The 21,801-nt window shown below is 36.1% G+C and overlaps 1 protein-coding gene across 6 annotated transcripts in view; it reads left to right on the top strand.

Annotated features, from left to right (window-relative positions):
* Positions 1-21,801, top strand: part of dac (dachshund) — a 191,647-nt gene that overhangs the window by 114,139 nt on the left and 55,707 nt on the right. For all 6 annotated transcript variants that reach the window (XM_069050712.1, XM_069050710.1, XM_069050708.1 and 3 more), the window contains one exon: positions 14,484-14,567. In XM_069050712.1, coding sequence (XP_068906813.1) covers positions 14,484-14,567 — 84 coding nt within the window. The remainder of the gene's footprint in view (positions 1-14,483; positions 14,568-21,801) is intronic.

Here is a 21,801-nt window from a genome sequence, read left to right as displayed (position 1 = left end):
GTCGGCACATGCCTGTTTTCTCTGGGGAGCCAGTTCTGGGACACCCTGTATATGTATTCCGATGAAAATAATTATATGTTAAAAACGAAAGTTTTATGAGAACGCACTTTTCCGAAAACCAAAATTAAGGTTATAAACAAACGACTACAACAAACATTGCTAAAACAGCGATTACGATGTGTTGGACACATCGCCAGATTAACAGAAAGACGAATACTACGTACATACTAGGAGCGAAGCTGAAACAAAATGGATAAAAGGAAAACCGAGGAGAAAGTGGATGGAGGCGGTAAGAAAGGATCTTGAAAAATGTCAGTTTGGAAACTGGAAGGAACTTTCCAAGGACAGAAGAAAAAAATGGAAGGAGACTATTGAAGTCTTTGGCCTCTGATGATGATGATGGATGATTTGCAATAAAATTTTCAGAACCTGGGAAATCTACTGGTTTTGGCGCCAAATTCATTCAGTCGGTCAAGTGAAAGAATTGATACAGTGACGTTTACGAGCTTCACGTCTTCGGATGGCATCTTTCGGTGAAACCTTCCAGTGCAAGAAATACATAAAGGGGGTCGGTGGTATCGTAAGTTTTAAGGGCTTAGCATCCGAATGGCACAAACTAGTGAACGACGTGTTTAGTGTGTTTGTGTTGGAAGCGGGCGGCGCAAAGCTCAGAGGCAGCCTAAGTAAGCGCCCAGGGCAGAGAACTAAGAGCAACAACACCGATTCGGTCCCGGTTTGAGATTCTGTAATCCAAACAGCTCCCAGCGATGTGATTCCAATGCCACACTTCGCAACAGTCGACCAATCTGCGATTCACGATTATCAAACACACATCCGATTAATTAAATCGACCACCTCATTAACTTCAAACGCAAACCACCGCACTAACTTATGTTTTAGGTGCTGATCGTTAACTTAATTACCGTTTTGTGTCTTAATTATCCTGCATAGTTTGCGTACGGTGGTGAGTCGTGTATGAGAGCTGGCGAACAGGTCTGCTGTACCGAGTTATTACAGAATCCCCCTACACATTACAAGATTAATTTCTTTTCGGTCCAATAATTCAATTAATTCAAAGCTGTGCCAGGCAATGTTATGTTAAGTAAACTCGTGCAAGGCTTAGAGTAACTAGTTTTCGAATTATCGCCGCCCCCTTCGTCTTCGGTTACGCCGCCCCCAAACACCGTAACGTCTGGAGACACCTGTAAACAGATCGTTGAGACGCTTGATGCACCGCAGCGATGTGAGACGCGGATCGGCGGTTTTTTTTTTGAGGCGTTGCAAGGTGCCAATTTGCTCAGGTGCAAATTTTAATATAATTTGAGAATGATTATGTTTAAGAAGTTGCCAAGAAGGGTTTTTTGCATGTTGATGATAATTCTCGGTAATCGATTAGTGAAATTTTGGGTACTTGTGACTGGAGGCGAACAGAAGCGCCCAACCAGCTTTATTACAAAAATTCGTAAACACTCATGCAAGAAATTCACTGAGCTTCATTTTCAACTCATCGATTATTATCCTATTGGTTCGCGATGATGCTAAGCTGACATTGCAATGTTTACCAGTTAATCCTTTCTGATGGTTCCTCTTCATTTTACCCTCTGCTGAATTGGTTACATACTGAAGACATAATAACGGGCCTTCAAATAAATTTATATTTAGAGCAACCTATGGAAATTCAATTTTTCCAGCGTAGAAAATGACACAAGAAACGTCTGACATTTTAACGAAATAAAATAAGGTTAGAAAATATTTTTAATTTTTGTAGTGCATTCTCCCTATTCCCCCTCCACGGAATATGACAATATGAAATTGGGAAAAAGCTTACTATGTAACCTGTGTAACTCCGGGGATTAATTGGTTACCTAGAAAAATTACTTTACACTGTTAACAGAATTAGAATGTCGCCTACGCCTACTCTAAATATATATTTATTTGAAGGCCCAATATAACAAACATTTGTATCACTTGCATTTAAATTGCTTTCTACAAGAATTCCTAAAATTTTTAGCAACGCTATAAAGGGTGTTTTTTTAAATTTTAAAGAGTCGATTGTGAATAAACCATTCGTCTTAAAAAGACTGATTTTGCAAGCTTCATATTAAAAACGCGCAAAAAGTGAGGTTAGTTTTAAACAACTGATCAGAGTTGTAATCCGGTGCTGCGCTCACAATCGACTCTTCAACGCCAACTTCGACGCCAAATTAAAAAAAAAAACACCGTTATGTTTAAAAGTGCAACAGCATTGGTGGCGCAAATGTGTTTCTGTATTTGTCCGCGATGTGGTAGAGCTGGCATTTCAGCAACTCTGCGAAAATTCTGATAAGAAGCCTTTTTAGCGCCGAAGCAATTAAGCAGAGCAAACTTATATGGAAAAGGGGCATAAAGCGTGGACATTTCTGTTTCTGCAGGTATGCATGCAGGCCCGTCCATTAGTTTTAGTGTCCACCATTAAAATGCGTTTAAGTTGAGCAGTCCACAGTATATTAATAAACATAAAATTGAGCCACTAAAATGTGTTTATGTCGATGCGAAATACCCAATAAAGTCCGGTACGGTAATTTAATAATTTTCTTGGAGACGTCCTAAGTAATTGGTCGTGTTGAAAACGTCCATTTGTAAAATATCAAAAATTACACATAAATTACAGAAATTGCGCCATTATCTTCTCGATTGATTAGACGGAATAAAACATGACTTTCAATTTGATCACGATCAAGGCGAGCCTATTGTGATGGTATAGATTTTTGTCCGAGTGCAATCATTTCGGTGACCGACTTGACCCGGACAGAGAACTGCACTGAACACTATCGCCACCATAAACTTTAAGTACCACGTAAAGCTCTTTCCTCGCTTGTAGACACGTCTTGACACATATACAGGATATCGCAGTCGTGTTATTTACTCGAACCGCTCCGAGGAAGGCGCTTACAAGGGAATCTACCATCGGGCCGCATCACACACAGATTTCTTCGCGAACTGAAACTGAACACGACTAAGTAATATCGAATTAAAAAGCTTCAAGCTATTCTTATTTTGCAGGTGCTTAGAAAAATTTAGAAACTAGTAGAGTTGTTCTTCAGCGAGCATTAATGGGCTACGAATTGTCACTACATTTTTCTAAACAAATTGAACCCATTACATATACTCGTGTGAGAAAGTTATATATTCTACAAGCGTTTTCCAATTTCGTTTAAAAATATTTTTAAATTTTATCCAACTGCATGGAATAAATTGGTTCTTCAAATAGTCTAAAAAGGTCTTGTTCTCAAAAATAAACAGATTTATAAAAGTTGCGTACTTGATTGATTTTTTTAAAACGATTTTTAAATGGCAGTGTCTCACAAATTTGAGTGGGTTTTTTGTAATCTACCAACTTACCAATTTTATATCGTAACCATTTTTTTTTTTGATAAATATTTCAACAAGTTATCGTCGGAGGGGGGTGAATTTGAAATGAAAAATAAATATGTCAGGGCTTTATTTACGGATCATTTTGCTCCATATAAACGTCAATTTTGTCAGTCTGACGTTGAATAAATATGGAGTAAATGCTGATAAAATACTATCAACGTTTTGTTATAGCAATCTGTTTTATTAATAGAAAACATATTTTTCAACAAGCTAAATTCAGTGAGTTTTTTTTTCTTTAAAATAAGCTTCAGTTTTTAAACCGAAATTTTGCTCCCAAGTGGATTAAAAAAATGTAGGTTACTGAGATACTTATTACAACATTTAAACAATGTTTATTAAATCCTAGTTTTTTCCATAACCGACTATAAATAAACACTGTTCCCGTTGTTTTGGCATAATGGGAGGCCATGATTTATTTTTTTAACGTGCCTGACATGCGGACCTATCAAAATGAACATATGTAACATGTTGCTGAATTTCCCGCGGTGTCTGAGTGTTCTTCTATTGCAAACTACTAAAACTGACAACAATGCACTAGACATTGACGCTATTTATAACCTCAAACTTAGAAAAACATAACTTAATTCAACAAACAGCTGTACTACCAAATTAAATGCAAAATTTCCATGACCTCCCATTATCTTTTTGACATTTGGTAATTTGACACACGAAGCAAATGCCGGCGATTTTAAGAACTAAAAATTTTTACCATAAATGTTTCACATACAATGTTTCCATACTTTTTAGTGCACTATTAACTTCTGCGTTATTCATTGGAACGTGAAAAAATAGCGCTTTGCGATACCTTATGTATTGCAAGTAATATAAATAAGAATAATAAATATTTATCTTAGTTTTCGTCTTGTGCCACGTATAAATTTTAAATAAACCTTAGGTTCGTATATTTAGTAAGTGACAAGTTATTTGATATAAATCTCATTATCTTAGCTGGAGCGAATCATCATGCTGTTATTTTATAACAAAATTCATCCTCCGTTTAATATTTTATCAGGTGACAGCGTCTGCTAAAAAGTAATCAAATTCGCGCCAACTGCTGTTGTCTCCTTCTTTCTTCACTTCTACGTTTTTCCCTCCATTTCTAGTTTTTTTTTTGACGCTCATTTAACTTTCAATGAATTCGCAAATTGTCAAATAATACTTTAAATTCTATAATTACCGTATTTTTCTTTAGTATTTGTTACTACATATTTGCTTACTTGGTTTCCATTTCATACTCCCGTTGCTTTCTTTCCACAGCGGTCCACCCGTTTCTACTTCTTCGTTCGTTAAATCCGCGAATTTGCCAATAAAACAAATACCGAAATCTTAAGGCCGCTCTTTAATGAAGTTGTAAGATAAGCCCGGTGAGCCGATACTTCTTGCTGATAACGTAGCCGCATGGTTTATTCGTTTGGTATTGGGTATGTGGCCGATGTGGTGATCTCGGGATCCGTATCTCTTACACTAACCTCATTAGCGGGTGTCACATTTACATATAATAGCTGGACCCATATAGGGATGCTGCAATGTACCGCACCTGCTACATTTACATAATTTAATTAAAACATTACTCCTGGTCAGCGGTACCCACGATTGCCTTTAAAGGAACTAAATTATTTGCCGCGCAATATCAAATTTGCACGCTTCTCCAGCCCAAATTAATATATTCATAAACATCCCAGATCGGGATCCGAGATCGTACACGGAACCCCACGACGAAGTTGCGAGGGTAGTTTAGGTGAAAAAAAATCTTCTTCTCGTTTCGAGATCTTCACCGGTGTTGCAACAAACCAGATTATTGGCGATAAGGCGCTTTTAGTACTGACAGATGTTGAACAGAATGGCGTTATCGGCGTGAGAGGGAAGCTGCGGCTGGAGACCAATATTTTACAGCAAAAGGAGAATAAATTTGGTTTAATACGTTGGGAATTCGATTGCAAATGCACGAACGGTGTATGCACATCTAATAAAAGCTATAGCGAGTGCAGTTTAAGAGAAAGAAATTTTATTTCTACTTCCTTTGTCTTACGATAGAGTTTTTCAATAAAATACCACTTAATGGCAACATAGGGTGAACCTTCGTTTTTGATTGCCAAACAAAATAACAGAATTTGGGCAAAGTAATTAAGTATAATTATATTTTCCAATTTTTTTTAAATTTTCTAAAAATTATTTAAAATATCTCAGAGTGCTCATTGAATTTCCAGATTTGATGTATGTACTTTTTACAAAGATACTTTTTTGTTTTCATTGAACTCATTTTAGTACCATAGAAAGCTTATTTCATACACAGAAACAGTCAAGATTTCAACAGAAAATGTAAATTTATAATTAATAATTAACTAAAGGAATACATCGTAACTTACATACTAAATTAGGAAATAAATTCTCCTTCAAGAATTTAGTGAAAATGTTTTTAGAAAATATTTTGATAAAATCACTAAACTGATTAATTAGATGGTTAAAGCCTAGATTATCTGATGTGATTGATGTGAACCAAGACAAGATCTTAAATTTATGTAACAATTTGATGTATCTAGCTGGTCATATTTGGTGACACCAAAAGGAATTTAATTCTTTTTTGTTTCGATTTAAAAAATATTTTTAGAATCACTTGATTTTTTTTTTAAAGTTAACAAAATAATTGCACATTCTTTTGCTTTATTAAAAATATGTATTGATAAAACTTTTTTTTTTAATTTTTGCGGATTTGTAATTTGTAATACATTTTCTTACATATGTATTTGTATCAGGTGTTCATTTAAATTTCCGGTCAAAGTTGGCATTGAAGAGTCGATTGTGAACGCACTACGGATTACAGATCACGGATCAGCTGTTTAAATCTTACGTTTTTATACGAGTGGTGCGTTCACAATCGACTCTTCAGCACCAACTTTGACCGGAAATTTAAGTGAACACGCAATACGTACATATTGAATACTTTCGCTTTAATGCAGCAAAGGTAAAATTTGCAAAATAAAATTCTTTTAAATTCATAAACTAGCTGTGTGTTGATTATACTTTACTTATTATTATTATTATTTATTAAATTTTTACCTTCAACATTGTTTCCAATTTTTTTTTCTGTATTACCGAGGCACTGCACAGTCCATTCAGTTGACAGTTTCTTCCTTCCTATTAAATGGTTTAATAATAAATGCCACAATGTATACCTAAGCATGTTGCATGAAATAATAAACTAAGAAACAAAATATTTTTCAATGTATCAGTATCGGATGACTCAATAATACATACTCTAAATTCTCAAAATTCCTACGCACTAAAAATGATGGGGTGCGACCAAATTAAGGTGAGAAAACCACTTAAGGCCTCTGTATCAACATCATCTCCACGTACATACCTCAATAATTTTTCCGATCTCACGGTATTCCGTGTTATTAGTTCTAGTTTAATCTTTAATCATACCAGAACCATCTCTGACGTGGTGTCATCAATAATTGGCACCTCGGCTCCTCGTAAAATATTTCAAATCCGAATTGGCCAAACGGCCAGATAACAATCTTAATCTTTACGATTTCGAAAATAAAACCTGAACAGCTAATCTCCAGGTCCGGTTCTCATGTCTTCGGCGGTCTTTCGTCAGAGCTTTTCCACCCATTAGCACCCGTCGAGTAGATACATTTAAATTTGGTCGCACCTCATCCAATTGTCTCTGGTACTTATTATTTATCCGTACAGACTTTTAATCTAAAGCTTTTAATGGCTTCGACTTTTTTGGCCAAACAATCAATCGGAAATAACGCCAAAGGACTGATAAGTGATAAACAACACTCGATCGGCACCTGGACTGTGCAGTATTCCATTAGCATCAAACGGCTTTTAATGTGAAATATCAAGTATTGACAATGGCTGTTTTCTTATCGCATTCGTATGTTACGTCGTCTGCTACATTGATTTAATATGCGCAAATCCGTGTAATGGATAATTCGCCATATCTAAGGAATTAACTCACTCATCGGAAGACCGCCGAGCTAAACTTTGCGGTTCGACCGCCGAACCGCGTCCACAAAACAAATAAAAATTCGATCGCGCGTTGACGCGGGGATTAGTTACGTATCAGGCCATCGGTAAATATCGAAATGGTGCAGTAATAATTAAATAAACAATGAATAAGCGATAAAATGTAGCACTTGATGTGCCACCGTGATACAAATGTAATGTATCATTTAGCGGTATCAGTTCCATATGTTCAGTCCATTTCCATAATCAAATAGAGATAGGGAATTGATATTCGCAGCAACAAGTGTGGATGTCTGTTTGATTCGTGTGGATCTGTAAACGGATATGTAATTGACTACCTGTGGCCTGCGGTTAATGCATTCGTGCCTTTTCGACCCCGAGCTTGCAGGAAATACGCCCACGGAGTTAAATTTGCCCTCGGATTTCAGACCTTTTGCTATCTGAAGAAAGCAAACTCCGAAATATGCACCGCAGAATATTTTAGAAGGATTAAAGGATGGTAAAGCGGAAGGGAACGTTTTCAATTCAAATTTCAGCGGCCAAGACAAGAATCTGTTGACTGACTGTTCATCGATATTAGCTGTTTTTGTTTATGTGAATCTGTCACAAATCGATAATGATATCGAAGATATGTAGTTCGATCAGCTTTCAATATATGTAACTATATAAAAAGATATGTTTTTTACTTTAAATTCATTATTTAATGTAAAATTATGTAAAAGTGAGATTATGTGTCTGAAACAAATGACAATGCAACAAAGAGACAGCTTGTTTTTGTAAAAGAGAGAGAAAATCACGGCCTGTTTGACCACTGTCAGAATTTGAGAATTTTCTCGTATGTGAACGGATTTTGATAAATGTCACAACTTGTCAAAACGAAACGTCAAGCTAATTTTAAAGGTTTTAAGTGATTTGGAGTCTTTAAGGGGCTCGTTTCACTCGCGTTGTAAAATGGCCCACGCGTGCCAAAAAAGGCCCAATTTACACACAAACTCGTCAAATAAACTACTATTATTGTGTTGATGAAAATTAATGTTACAACAAGTGACGAAACGTCCATTTTGTTTAAAGTGAATTGACAACTTACAATGTAATTTCCCCTGGTTTCTGCTGCAAAGTAAAAGACACGGCGTGCGGGAAATCGTTTTTCCCGCACTCCGAGGACAACCGGGAAATACCTATTTTGAAGTTATGAGTAGAAAAAAATGAGTGAGCAAGTTTCGCACCATTACCTCCTGGCACCATCTTCCAAGATAAACTTCATTTTTTTTTTATCAAATGTCAATTTGTGGACGCAGTTTTAAATCTGGATTACTCTTTTTAAAACAAGTAAAATTTCTTGGCGCAATTCTTCAGAAAAACTTGCTGACGGTAATTTGGTAAGACTGGCGTATTTCGATAACTTATTTGCAGATAACTTCCTCTTTATTTATTATTCCTCTTTGAGATTGTTACACTGTACTTTTAGGCAAAAGCTCTTTGCAACTCCAAGACCTGAGATTAGGTACGAACAGAGATTTTGAAAAACAGGTGGTTAAGTGTCTCAGTTTATTTTTGCAGATAACTCCTTGGTTGTCATAAATTAATTTTTGAACTCACTACCTTCAAAATGACATTTCGCAATCGCACAGTAGTGCGCGAAATCGATGTTCGGGCACCACCATTTCTCCAATTTGAATGATGAAAATTTCGAAAGAGTGAAAATAAATCGCTATTAATTCGATTGACACTTTGGCAAGTGCATGGACAAGCGCCATCCTATTCACAAAGGATATACGACAAATCAGACATAACGTTTCAAAAAATATTGTACGAACTTCTATGCGAGAAGACGTAATCAGCACTTCGCGCAAATGAAGCACTCGCTCCTTCGTCGCTCGTGCCTCAAATAATGCGCTCATGCACGAAAAATGTCTTCTCGCACTCATTTCCTAAATAACTATTTTAATTCATCAGGACAAATTTATATCAAGCTTATTAAAGGAACCCCAATATCTTAAACTGTCTATGAAATCCATTATCTAAAAAATTATTAATCCAATCCAATTATAATTAAAGACTTTGATGATAAATAATTGATTTTAGGTTTTAAAAATCTCTACGCCAACTTCAAGTTGAAGGATAATATCAAACAAAAAAGCATTTTGGGCTTTAGTTCGGCTATTAGAAACTTTGGGACTTTTTGTTATCAAATTAATAATTGTGGAATTTTACACGAATATCCAATTATAATTTTTTCTTAGTATAAAAGGCACCAACGAAGAAAAAAAAACATGCATTGTAAGATATAAATTAGAATTATATTTTTCAAAGGACATTTTTTACTTGTTAACTTTCCAAATTTTCAAAAAACCGCAAATAAATAATTAACAATTGTGAGAATTTAATCTCATTTAACACGTCCAGGTGATTACTTTTTTTTGAAAATCGTTTTCAACGCCCCAAGAAAACACAGGGTAAATATTCTTGCACGCCCTCATCTGTTATTATCGATTACATGTATAACGCCCTCGTTTATTGTGACACAAAACGGCGGATTAAAACGCGACGCCTAACAATTTCATCAATTCATTAATTCACAAAAGTACTTCACAGCCATCCTCTGCGGGTCCATATTTTAAAAAGTAAAAAAACGGCGAAACGGTTAAGCAGCAATTAGCAATAAAATAAAAAATAATATCCCCGTAGACAGTAAAAATCCGCACGGAACAACTTGGCTTGCAATTTACTATAATTGCGGGCGCTGATATTAGCAATAAGCTGATTTTTTATTCACCCTGTCTCTTATCACCCCCCGACCTGAGAACAATAGCTAATCTGGGACTGAGTTTTTCTAGAGGCTCGTTTTTCTTAACAACTGCCGTCTTAAGGATCACTATTGGTTAACAAAGAAAAGATACAACGTGCCCCGCTATAACACTAAAAAGAAATGAGAAGCTCCGCCGCAAGAAATTCTTGAATATTTTATAATTTGTAACAGAAGTCGCCAACTTTTTGATGAGTGGATCCAATTAAATATGAATAATTTAGTTAATGGTGACATTAGATGTAATTGATATCCCCTACTTGGGGCGTAATTAGATTTCTAGTGCTCCCGCGAAATTAATTTCTGATGCGCAACGGCTAATTCCGAATCGAAACAATCATCCGGAATTCTTTCCGGGTGCCGGCGGATCCCCGGAAAGCAATCGGGCTGAAAGTGCCATCACCGTCTCCGGACCTGAGCCTCCTTCGCGGAGCACTTTCTGTAATAACCGAATCAAAAAACGCATAAAATTTAGGCCATAAAGCACATTGCCGCGGCAATGTGAGACGTACATGGTTACATATGCAAATTGGATCTCTAACTTATTGTACACATCTCATAAAGAGAGAGAGTAATGCGATTTTATACGTCCTTCGGAGACGCCTTCCCTAACAACGCGTCAAATAAAGTTATGTTATTGACGTGGCGAAAATGAGCCCTTCTGATTGTGCATTTTGGGGCAAACGCAACCATCGAAAATATGTTTTTTTCCGGTGGAAATGCACATCACCCACTTTAACTTTTCGACTGGCTAATCCAATTGGGGAGGGAATTTTTAAACGAGGGTTGTTATTTTTAAAGAACTTGCCTCATCGATCATAAGAACGCATTTCGCCAGCGGTGTTTCATAATTTTTTGATTAAATTTCAGCGAATGCTGTGCACACAAAGTCGGAAATAAGAAGTGAGCTTTTGCATTTCAATATCAAAAAATACTCAAATATTTGCACAAATGATTATTCCATTAAAATGAAATTTACTCAGGTATACAATAGCTCTGTGTTTTATTCAAATGCGTGCTTTCTTCCCCCGTTTCCGGCTAGATTGAACGAAAACATTTTTATTCCGGACGAGGAGATCTCTCTCTTTATTTCTGCGTTTGGCGGATAATTGTGTGGAAGACGTGTCAGGTGGTGAATGATTTATTCGTTGTAATTAGAACTTTAAAGATCCCCATCAAGACGGTCTCTAATAGAAAGAAATTGATTCATTGCAGCCACCGTTCCGGCTACAAATTCACTGACTGCTTTCTTCCGCTACACACAGATGAATGCAATCCATTTATCATCTGTATTTTGAGGTTGATAAAGATTTACTCGCGTTTTCTTCCTTTCAGCTTGTTAATTCGAACGCGGGGAAATTTTACATTATCATTTTTTCATTATTTATTTTCTTTTGACGCTCACCCCACACGAAAATACCTCAACGCTACGTACGAATTTATCACCGCAATCGATATTCGGCATCATAGATTAATTGAAACGTGAACGCTCATTACGCAGATGTTAATAATAATTCTGATAATTGTACGCGAGCAGATGCTCGAATTATTAAATTGACCACGCAAAAACGTTTACTGTAGCAATTACGGCATTTCGAAGTAATGCCACAATTTATTATCGTCTCTTTTGTCGTATAACTGCCACATTTTATGCCAATCTGAATTATTCATCCGCAAACAGTTGGACGTTCAAATTAGTATTTCTTTATCCTTGCCTCGTTATTTCAAAACTAAAGTTCCTAGTTGAAATGCAACAGATAAGCTTGAAATTCACAAGTGTTCAATTTCTGCAGTGATCTATCGTCAAGCCAACATTTACGACTAATTAATTTTTTACCGCAAATTTTAATAGAATAGTTATTACTTATTATAAAGTAGGTACATTAAAAGCTAATAAACTTACCGAAAAAAATGTAAACGTGACACAGTAATTATTAGCTTTAAAGTAATTATGTTAAATAAAGATTTCACATATCGCACAAGGTTACATATGCAAAACAAAAATTTGAAAAAAATCTTAAACACGTCTTACGGATTGATAAACGCAAAATATTTATTGAATTACCAAAATATATCTTACGTATTTTACATCAACATTATGTTGGTTGAGATTTGTTTTGTAGCAGAATTTTTTTTAGAGATTTTCTCGACTTGACCAAGCAAAACAATGGTAGATTATATCATTAAGAGTAGAAGTGAGGTCTTTTGTGCTAAGCCCAGAGATTAAAGACAGAGACGAATTCGAGGTCGGCAACTGAGCGAAGTACAAAAGGACTCACTTCTACCCTTAATAATAATATACAGGGTGTCTCAGCTAAGACTTTCGAGTCTCATATCTTGGTTATTTGCCAACGGATTTTTATGAAATTTAAAATGCAGATATTTTAGACCGTGAAGGTTCAATTAGTAATAATAAAATTACGTCAAGTTAAAAAATGTAATTTTAACACATGTTTCCTTTATCGAAAATTATTCGCGATTATTATTAGATTGTTAAACATTAAAAAATAGGGGTCTACACAAACAATTAAGTAAATCACTTGTCTGATTCAACGAAAAGATTAGATTTTGTCGTTAAAAATTTAATGTAAAATTTGAAGGTATTTGAGCAGTTACCTTTTGAAACAATTGATGATTAATTGCCAAGCAACATTATGTACACCCTATAAAGTCTGTCAAAATTGGGCGCGCTTTATTAGAAACGTCAAATTGTCAAAATTTATTGAAAATACTCTAAAAATAGACTACAGCGGCAGAAATTTCAATATTGTTGAAAAAGGAAAACAATTTTGCCTATGGAGAGTGTCGTAAGAACTTCAATGACACAGTTCATTTTCTCGTGGAACACTATCCAAATGTAGGCTTTACAAAATGTAAGGTTAAGAGAGTCGTCAATTTATTTGAAGACACAGGAAGCGTACCTACGTGAACTAATTTACCTTGCAAAAATACCCCGATCGTGTTTTAGTCCTTTATGGAAGAATTAAAGCATCCAGTATAATAAATTACGTCCAAATGTTGTCTTTAACTTTGTAAGTGTTTGTAAGGTTAGCAAGATAAACGTCAAATATGTCAGATGACCAAAATTCTGCAAAATTGCGCGTTTGTTTCATACGCGTCTACGTTTTTGCATTTGCAGCCACGTTTAACACAGTTTTTTGCTTTTTTCTTGCAAACCAGACGTCTTTCAAGGACGAGTTTTTCCATACAGCATTTTTTATTGACGATCAATTTTTTATGTAAATCTTAATTGATTCAATATTTTAAAAAGCACGTAAAAATTACGTTTTTAAGACTTGGGTGATTGCATTAATGGGATTTTATTCTCCACCATCTAAAATATCTGCATTTTAAATTTCACAAAAATCCGCTAGAAAATAACTGAGTTATTAGGCTCGAAAATCTTAGCTGAGACACCCTGTATATGTACTATTTTATCTTCAAGCGGATCACAACAAAAAATCGGACATGAACTCATTTATGTTCTTTTGCTACAGTTACAGTAAAATGACAATTTTCAAACTTACAATTTTTAAGGCATCAGTATTTATACTTCCTACTTCTCTTCTTGCAATATTTTTAGTACTTGAAGGTTCAATAATATTAGTAAAAGTCTACTAAAGTCTAAAGTTTACTTTTTAACGTTGAACGGCCATCTTGCTATTTTTGATTTTGACATCTGTCATCCGTGCACATGGGCGACTCGTGTTAAACTACAGTGGTACAGGTTAAATATTGGGCAATAATTTCGTTATTTCGCTTTTTTAGAATAAATCGTAAGAAATGCTTCAAATGACCTTACATTTATTTGACTCGGTCGAGCCGCCTGCGGACATTTTGGACTCCTAGGATTTGAAGTGTTTCAAGTCCGGTTACAAAAAAAGCCACTTCAACCGTTTCTATAGAGATACACAGAGGCGTGATTTCGATCGCTTGAAGATAAAGGAATAAATGTTACAGATGAAAATGGCATTGATAAATATTGGTAACGTAAGACTTTTTCGAGTACAATTAATTAGTCAGAATTCCAAAAATGGTTTATTTTTTGCATTATAAATTTATTTGTACACTTTTAACCGTCTTATATTTTTGCCACAAAAATATGAAAGACAAGCGTGCGTCAGTCTCGTGACATTTTTAGATCTTTTATGTAATTAAGAGTGCTTTGAAGAGGTCGGTCGCTTTTCTGAATAGGCGCGACAGTACAAAGAAACAGAAACAGAAACCACCACAAATACCATTACAATACCGGAACAATTAAAGATTTTCTCCTTTGTTCCAGCCGAACTGAAGATGGACGTCCTGAGAGAAAGGGAAGTGAAAGACAACTTAGAAAGACAACTGGTCGACGAACAAAAAATCAGAGGTAAGCGATACCGATTTCATTGTTACGTTCCCAGACAATATTGTTCGCGATCTTTGTTGTTATGCAGACGGCATTGTTTCAAAATAAAATGTTTCTCCCGTTTTTGAGTGGTCGCCGCGCTCATACTCTGTGGGTATACATTGAATAGGAAAGTTTTTCAATGGGCGCCGATTTAATTAGAGATCGCACGAACATCTTAAATAAACAATTAATCCATCATTTAATAATGGGTCCGGAGTTGTTGCGAAAATTCAACAAGCTGGTCGACCTTTGAATTCTTTTTAAAAACAGACAATGCAAGATCCGCTATTATCACGATATAAATCGAGCTTAAATACTGCAGTCGTCTTGAGACAGTAATTCGAGACTGGCATTTCGGAAAGGTCAAACTGGCAATAGAAAAGGCAATAAGCAACTAACCCCCGCAACACTTGTACTTCTTCTTCAGGGGTGACTAAGTCGAGGGCCGGAGAGTTTCCGTCTTGTTTCGACGCATTTTCTCCTAAAAACTCTGCAATAAATTATCCCGTTCACACCGATTAGCGGCAATTATCATCTGTCTGCCGTGTTGTTCCGGACATCCGGTCCCTCTTTATCTCGACGGAATACCACACATCAGGCGATTTTTCTTCCCATAATAACACGTATGAAAAATGAATTAATTGTCGTTATTAGCATTGTTGTGCACATTTTAAACAGGCTATTACTCATCTCGTTCGGCTTGTCTTACACGTACGGGCTCCGCATTTTTCTTTCAGGGCGAGTGATTTTTTACGATACCAACATCCCCGTTAGGTGTAATTACGTCGATTGCCTCGTTAGCGTGGCCGTTCGCTTAATTCTTCGATTATGTCGGCGCGCTGTTGCAACCCCTTCGTCCGTCGATGGCCCGACTGTTGACATATTAAGTTTCCCCGTAAGTCGCTGAACACTTTATATTTCGCCCCTCGACGATGTCACAACAAGGCGCATCGATTGGAAACGGAGAGTCGTCCGTCACGAAGATGTCATCGTCCCGAGCTATCTCAGGAAAGCCGGGCTAGATTGATGAGGCCCCGTGTCGTTGCCACACCGCTAAAATAAATCATAAAGCCAGGGACGCATTACGAATGCTCTCGATAACTTATCTACAAATACAACATACAAATTCAACCCGGTTTTTGTCGACAGAAGCCACCCTCGGCCGGGACCGACCTCCGACCATAAATCTAAAACTGTGTCCGTGGACCTAGTGTGGCCACCGCGAGCACCTGTTCACCTCGTGAACCCGCTCCTGGCAAATCAAAAACTGACCCTTCTTAATTACGATGAGATCTTCAAAAATTAAACTAGCCCATCTGCAACGGGCAAGGGCTGTAAAAATTACAGGGATCAGTAAAGGGTGTTTCGATGTGTCAGAAATTATGTTCTTCGTTCTTTGAAGTAGGGATATCAGAAGCTACAGAACTAAAAATGTTGCATGAAGATTTAAAAATGAATAAGGTCTCAGCACGTTGGATTCCGAAATTGCTTAATCCCGAACGAAAACTGTGGCGGCAACACATTTGCGAAGAAAACTTGAGGGCTTTGACTGACGACGAAGAGATTTTTTCGAAAATTATACACAAGGGATCTTCAACGCCAAAAAAATTCAAGAACGCAGCATTCATCAGGAAAGCTGCTTCATGACAAATGAAGAGTTCACAAAGCTCGCCAAGTTCGTGAAGCAATCGAGGAGTGCGCCTTTGTAGAGATGGAACATCCACCATCCAGCCCAGATTTGGCACCTAATGACAATTATCTTTTTCCTAAACTAAAAAAAGCACTTGAGGGGACGTCGTTTTTCTTAAGGTGAATACCTAGCAGTGGAGGAATTGTTTGAGGACTTATCAAAATAACTTTTTTTGAAGGCATAGCCTCATTGGAAAAACGTTGGAATAAATGTGTAGAGGTCTTGGATTTTCTCATGGGCTATGAGTCATATCTGCCCAAACGACGAATATCGGTCTCAAGTAGGCGCTACAAACCGATTGGAAAACATCGACATTCATTGTCTCTCTCTCTCTCTCGTCAATTTGCATGTAAAGTTGTCGACGTTTTCAGTTTACATTTACATTTACAGATTCAGAGTTTTCACTGGTTTATCGCTCCGCCTTCGCGCAGATATTTCCAAGGTCACAGCCCATGAGAGAATCCAACACCTCTAACAGTTAATGGATCAATGTTGAAAAATAAAATATTACTCTTCTCCCAACTCCCAACTAGGTAGATAATATAAAAATCTCCCCTCGTACTAAAAGCAAATAATTTTTTCCATACGAAGTTGAAAAAATGAAACATAAATTTTCCATATCTATGCGTTATTAATAAAACTGTTATTAAGATCCTAGATCATTTGTTAAAAACCCACTAAACATCTAAAGTTGTAACGTTTTCGAATCAGAAAAACATGGCTCATTGAAGAAAAACAAGAATCTTTCTTGTTGTTGCCGACAGATACAAATGACCAAGATTAACGATCGTAATGTACTCATTATCATAATCAAACTGTAGGAGAAAATGAAATCAGATAAAATAATTATCATTTTACACTTGTAATGTTGGAGTATCAGCATAAGAGATCGGACGCAACGAACCCAAATTAGGGGCAATCCACACAGGATGGGGGCCTTAAAACCGTGTTAAACTTTCTCACTTAAAAATAACCACCTGTAAATATGTATAAACACTACTGATAAAAGATAAGAATAGGAAGAAGCGTAATAATAATGAAATAAACGGCTTCCGGCTGTGTATAATTGTTGCACAAAGCATACAAACGTCAGAAATCGCCGATGTAAAAACGTAATTCATTTGGGGTGTACGGAGTTTGCGGGGACGAAGTAGTCACGCTTCCATTTTATTTCCTTTGAGGATACACCGGAAATTACATCAAATTCGAAATCAATATTATTTTTCCTGGAGTAAATTAATTCTGATTGTTGTGTCGTGTGTGGATTATTAAAAATCAACCGCCGACTAAATAATTATTTTATTTTCGTCGAGATGGCAGAGGGTGAGTAATTCGAGTCGTAGGAACGGTTGCATTAGAGTCCGGAAGTCACGTGCCGGAAACCCGACCGGAGTCAAACAAGAGACCATTAGCTACGAATGTCGCCTCTGTTTCTTCTATTCGTTATAACAGTTGTCAAATCTAATGTCTTGGTTTGGTCCTTTCCGTCGCTGCCACAGGTAACATTAGATCTTATTGGTAAAAGTCAGCGACCGTTGGAACAAATAATAAAAGTGGTAAAAATATCGGCGGATAAATTGGATAAATTGGTAGTATCTGGTGTTGTTTGTATCAATCACAAATCGACAGTAGACAGGATAGGAGAACGAATCAAATTTAACTAGCGCGTATTCATATTACATGAGGTAATAATAATGGTCGAGGAATTGTTCAAAGGTAAAAATGTAAAAATTGGCTGGTCGCTGTGGCATAAATGATGTTCCGTATCGTACAAAAACCGCTATCAGCTCAAATATATGACGAGTGTAGTCAATTAGAGCAAAAGCGATACATATATGATAACAGGGCAGTATCATTTATTCCATGCATACAAATTCAGTCAAACAAACAAACCCGCTAATAATTGGCAGTGTACAGGATGAATATGAATGGAAATTCAGTATTTCAGTGCATTTCTAGACTCGAGCTCGAGGCGTTTTCTCTTTAAAAAGAGCCTCGCAGTATTCAGCTGTCAAACCATTTTCATGCTAATTCGTTTTAATATGGCATTTAAAAGGATTTCAGTGGGATTTTTAATATTTTCATATTAGGCCAGAGCCTATAGATATCCCGTGACACTTTTAAATTATTCCCATTGATAAGATCCCCGCAACCTGACATCGGGATTTATTTAATCTCGAGACCGCACAAACACGATTTTTTATTGAATCGACAACGCCTGTGCTAAGCACAAAGGCACAGATTTTACGCCAAAAAAAAAACTGTTTTTATTTTTTTAGATCAGATAATCACCTCAGATAAAAATTTATAAAAATATATCTACGGAAAAATAGACTCATTGAATAAATACTATTCATTTGTAATAAAATAAAATGGGCTTTAAGTTGTCCAACGGTGTTTTTTAGAGTTAAACAGACGCCCATGTGTATTTAGACCTTTATCAACAATTTTTGTAAATGACTTATTTTCGCAGAAGGGATTTACTTATTTTCTAATATTCAAGATGTGTAAGTCCTTGTTAAGACAAGAAATTATTTTTTAATTTACTTTATTTAGGTTAGGTAAACTGTAGAGTTACGTAACCTGAAAATGATTTTGGACAATAACTAGAAATTATTGTCAGAAAAGTTATAAATAACCCTAATAACTTGAACAATGAAGATATTCATAATCATAACACTTTGAAAGATGTTTTACGATTTAAAGAAATATACACATATTTAGAGTTGGAACTCAACATTCTGGCACAATTATTTGAATATGTATTTTTATTTTATGTTTGCTGCAAAAGAGACCAAAATGAAGTCTAAATTTATATTTTTCTTTGACTTATGTGAATGAGAGCGAATAGAGAATATTTAATATTGTCCAAACGGATCTACCTAAATACTGATGACAACTATTTATTTGTTATATAAAGTGAATTCGTAAATATTAGAATAAATTATTAACTTATAATTCCGCAGGCTACAAACAAAAGCATCACTTCCGTTGAAATCACATAATTTTTCACAACCAGTCTTTTCACTGTATTTGCTATCTTAATATCAGTAACACTTTTTTCTCTGAGACCAAAAATAATAATTAAAAAAATCATAAAATTGAAAATTCTGTCACTTGTCTTATCTACATCAGCATCTTCATTTCTCACAGTGGAACTCAAAAATACGATTTTGTAGTTACTATAAATTCCAATGTGACAAACTAGTCATCTTTCCGGTAGCCACACTGGCATATCTGTTAATTCAATATTGAAACTACAAATAGCAGAAGAAGTTGCTATTCTGGGCTATGTTTTCGTAAGAAATTTAAAGGCTGTTCTCCTAAAAAGTGATTTTTCGAGTTGTGCCATTGTTGCAGCCCGTGAAAGACAACTGTCCCAAAAATAAGTACATTAATTTTAACTAATCGCAGAACATTTTACCCCCATAAATTAACGAGCCATCCATCCATGTATCAAGTAATTTGACCCAGTGACAGTGACCCTGAAATAATTGTTTATATCAAGTGCATAAACAAGCACCTATCGTGTTTTTAGAATACACATTTCTTTGCCTGTTGCGACCGAGATAGATTGATAAGAACATAAATTTTATAATGGCTGTCTTACGTTTGGTGATTCCTTGATTCTTGATTTAGAATTTGAGAATTAGATTTGTGTTATGGTGAAGCTTCCAGGAAGTCTGTTCGAGCCCAAGGAATCGATGTGGCCCGTTTGCGGCGATGGTCATACTTACCCTGTATGGCCGTTTTACGGCGGATTTGAAATTGTACCTGAGAAGGTATAGGGCGGAGTGCGACCGGTCAGGGAAATTACTCCTCTTTTTTTTTTGGAAGAGATATTTAATCCTAAAATGTGCAAAAGCAATGTTATAAATATCCAGCTTTTCAAAATTATGATTAGTCTTATATTAGTGAACGACACAAGTGGAGAAGTGAAAATGGAAGTGATATTTCTAGTAAAGGTGGTAAAGATTTGATTCTTTTAGAGTCTTTTAAATACATACTCTGGAAAAAAATGGTACTAAACAAGGTGTGAAATGGTGTTGCACAGTGAAGAGCTACCATGCAAAAATCTATGTAGATGAAAGTCTAATTTTTTTTTTTATTAAAAAGCGATGGATTGCACAGCCATGAGGTTGCAAAACTTTGGAAAGAAGAGATAAGATTATGATAATTTTTTACCCGAATGTTACTACCACCACTGTACCCGGCCATCACCTTTTCAGGTATAGTTTTCCCCTTTATAATTTGGTTTTATGGCAGTGCAATTGTAATTATTAGAAATTGGGGTTGCGGTTTTGGCAATAGACGTGATGATATTGTAGCCTGGTCAGACAACAGACAACAGACCTTCTTTTACAGTCCTAGGATTTATGGCGGTAGTTGCCTATTGTCGGGGTATTTAACTCCCTGGCAACAGGGCTGGTAGTAAAACCAAATTAGAAATGGGAATGGGAACACTATACATTTTAAACGGGAGATTTATAAGCTGACCATCGCCGCAATCCGGCCCTGCCTGAAAGAATGCAACGGGATTCCCTTCCCTAAAGTGCGTACATTTCTGTATGTGGTGCAGCATCTCCGAGATTACGGATCCTTGGATCCTTTAAGACTGCACCCCACAGGAGCGTGGTGTAGACCACGTCCTGTGCCAATTGAAAACGATGACAAGGCTGTCCGAGCTGAACTAAGGATCAGTACTCGAAGACTGGCGTTGGAGCATGCGAAAATCTTGAAGAGTACTAAAAGCACAAGTGTATCCGGTGTCATGATTCATGACCCAAAAGTTCAGTTTTTGCAAGCTGATCATTTACCTCGCAGGCGTCAATTTTAAGAAGCATACTTAAATAGCTATTTTCAATACAAGTGAGCAAAGTAGTGCATTTAATCACGAGCCGTAGGCGAGGGTCCCAACTGGACAAGTGATTAAATGCACATTTGCTCATGCGTGTTGAATCTGATTTTTTCCATGATCATAAAATGAGCCGCGGTATTGAGATTTCGGGCAGCATTTTTTTGTCACTTTTTGAATTTTGAGTTAATTGCAGTGAGTCATTTTCACCTGCTGCCTACCGCTTATTATGCCTCAAATTACTATTTTTTAATGTAAATTGATCAAAATGACAAAACATGACAAGAGTAAAAAATGAGGTTATATTAACGTAAACTGTACATATTATATTATATTATCTATCTGCATCAGTATTTTTCATAACTGTTAAAATTACTGAAACAATAACTTCTACAAAATTATCCCAACAGGAAAATCACGAAAACAGTTTTTCACAACAAAACGTGGATCAACAAAATTCCAAACAAAAGAGGTTATGTTGTTAGGCGTTGCGTGTTTGTGATTGGTTTTCCAGAAGTTTACCCCAAGCAATTTCACGTTTTTTCGTGAATTGAAATTTAAATAAGAGATTAAATTTTTTTAAATAAGTCAAAAATAAGACAAGCTTTAGTTATTATTATTCAGAAAGTATTTTTTTTCAGTACAACATATTTGGCGCCCTCTATCGA

The sequence above is a fragment of the Tenebrio molitor genome, chromosome 6 (assembly GCF_963966145.1).
Source record: "Tenebrio molitor chromosome 6, icTenMoli1.1, whole genome shotgun sequence".
NCBI classification, from domain to species: Eukaryota; Metazoa; Arthropoda; class Insecta; order Coleoptera; family Tenebrionidae; genus Tenebrio; species Tenebrio molitor.
This window is presented reverse-complemented; position numbering and strand designations above follow the sequence as displayed.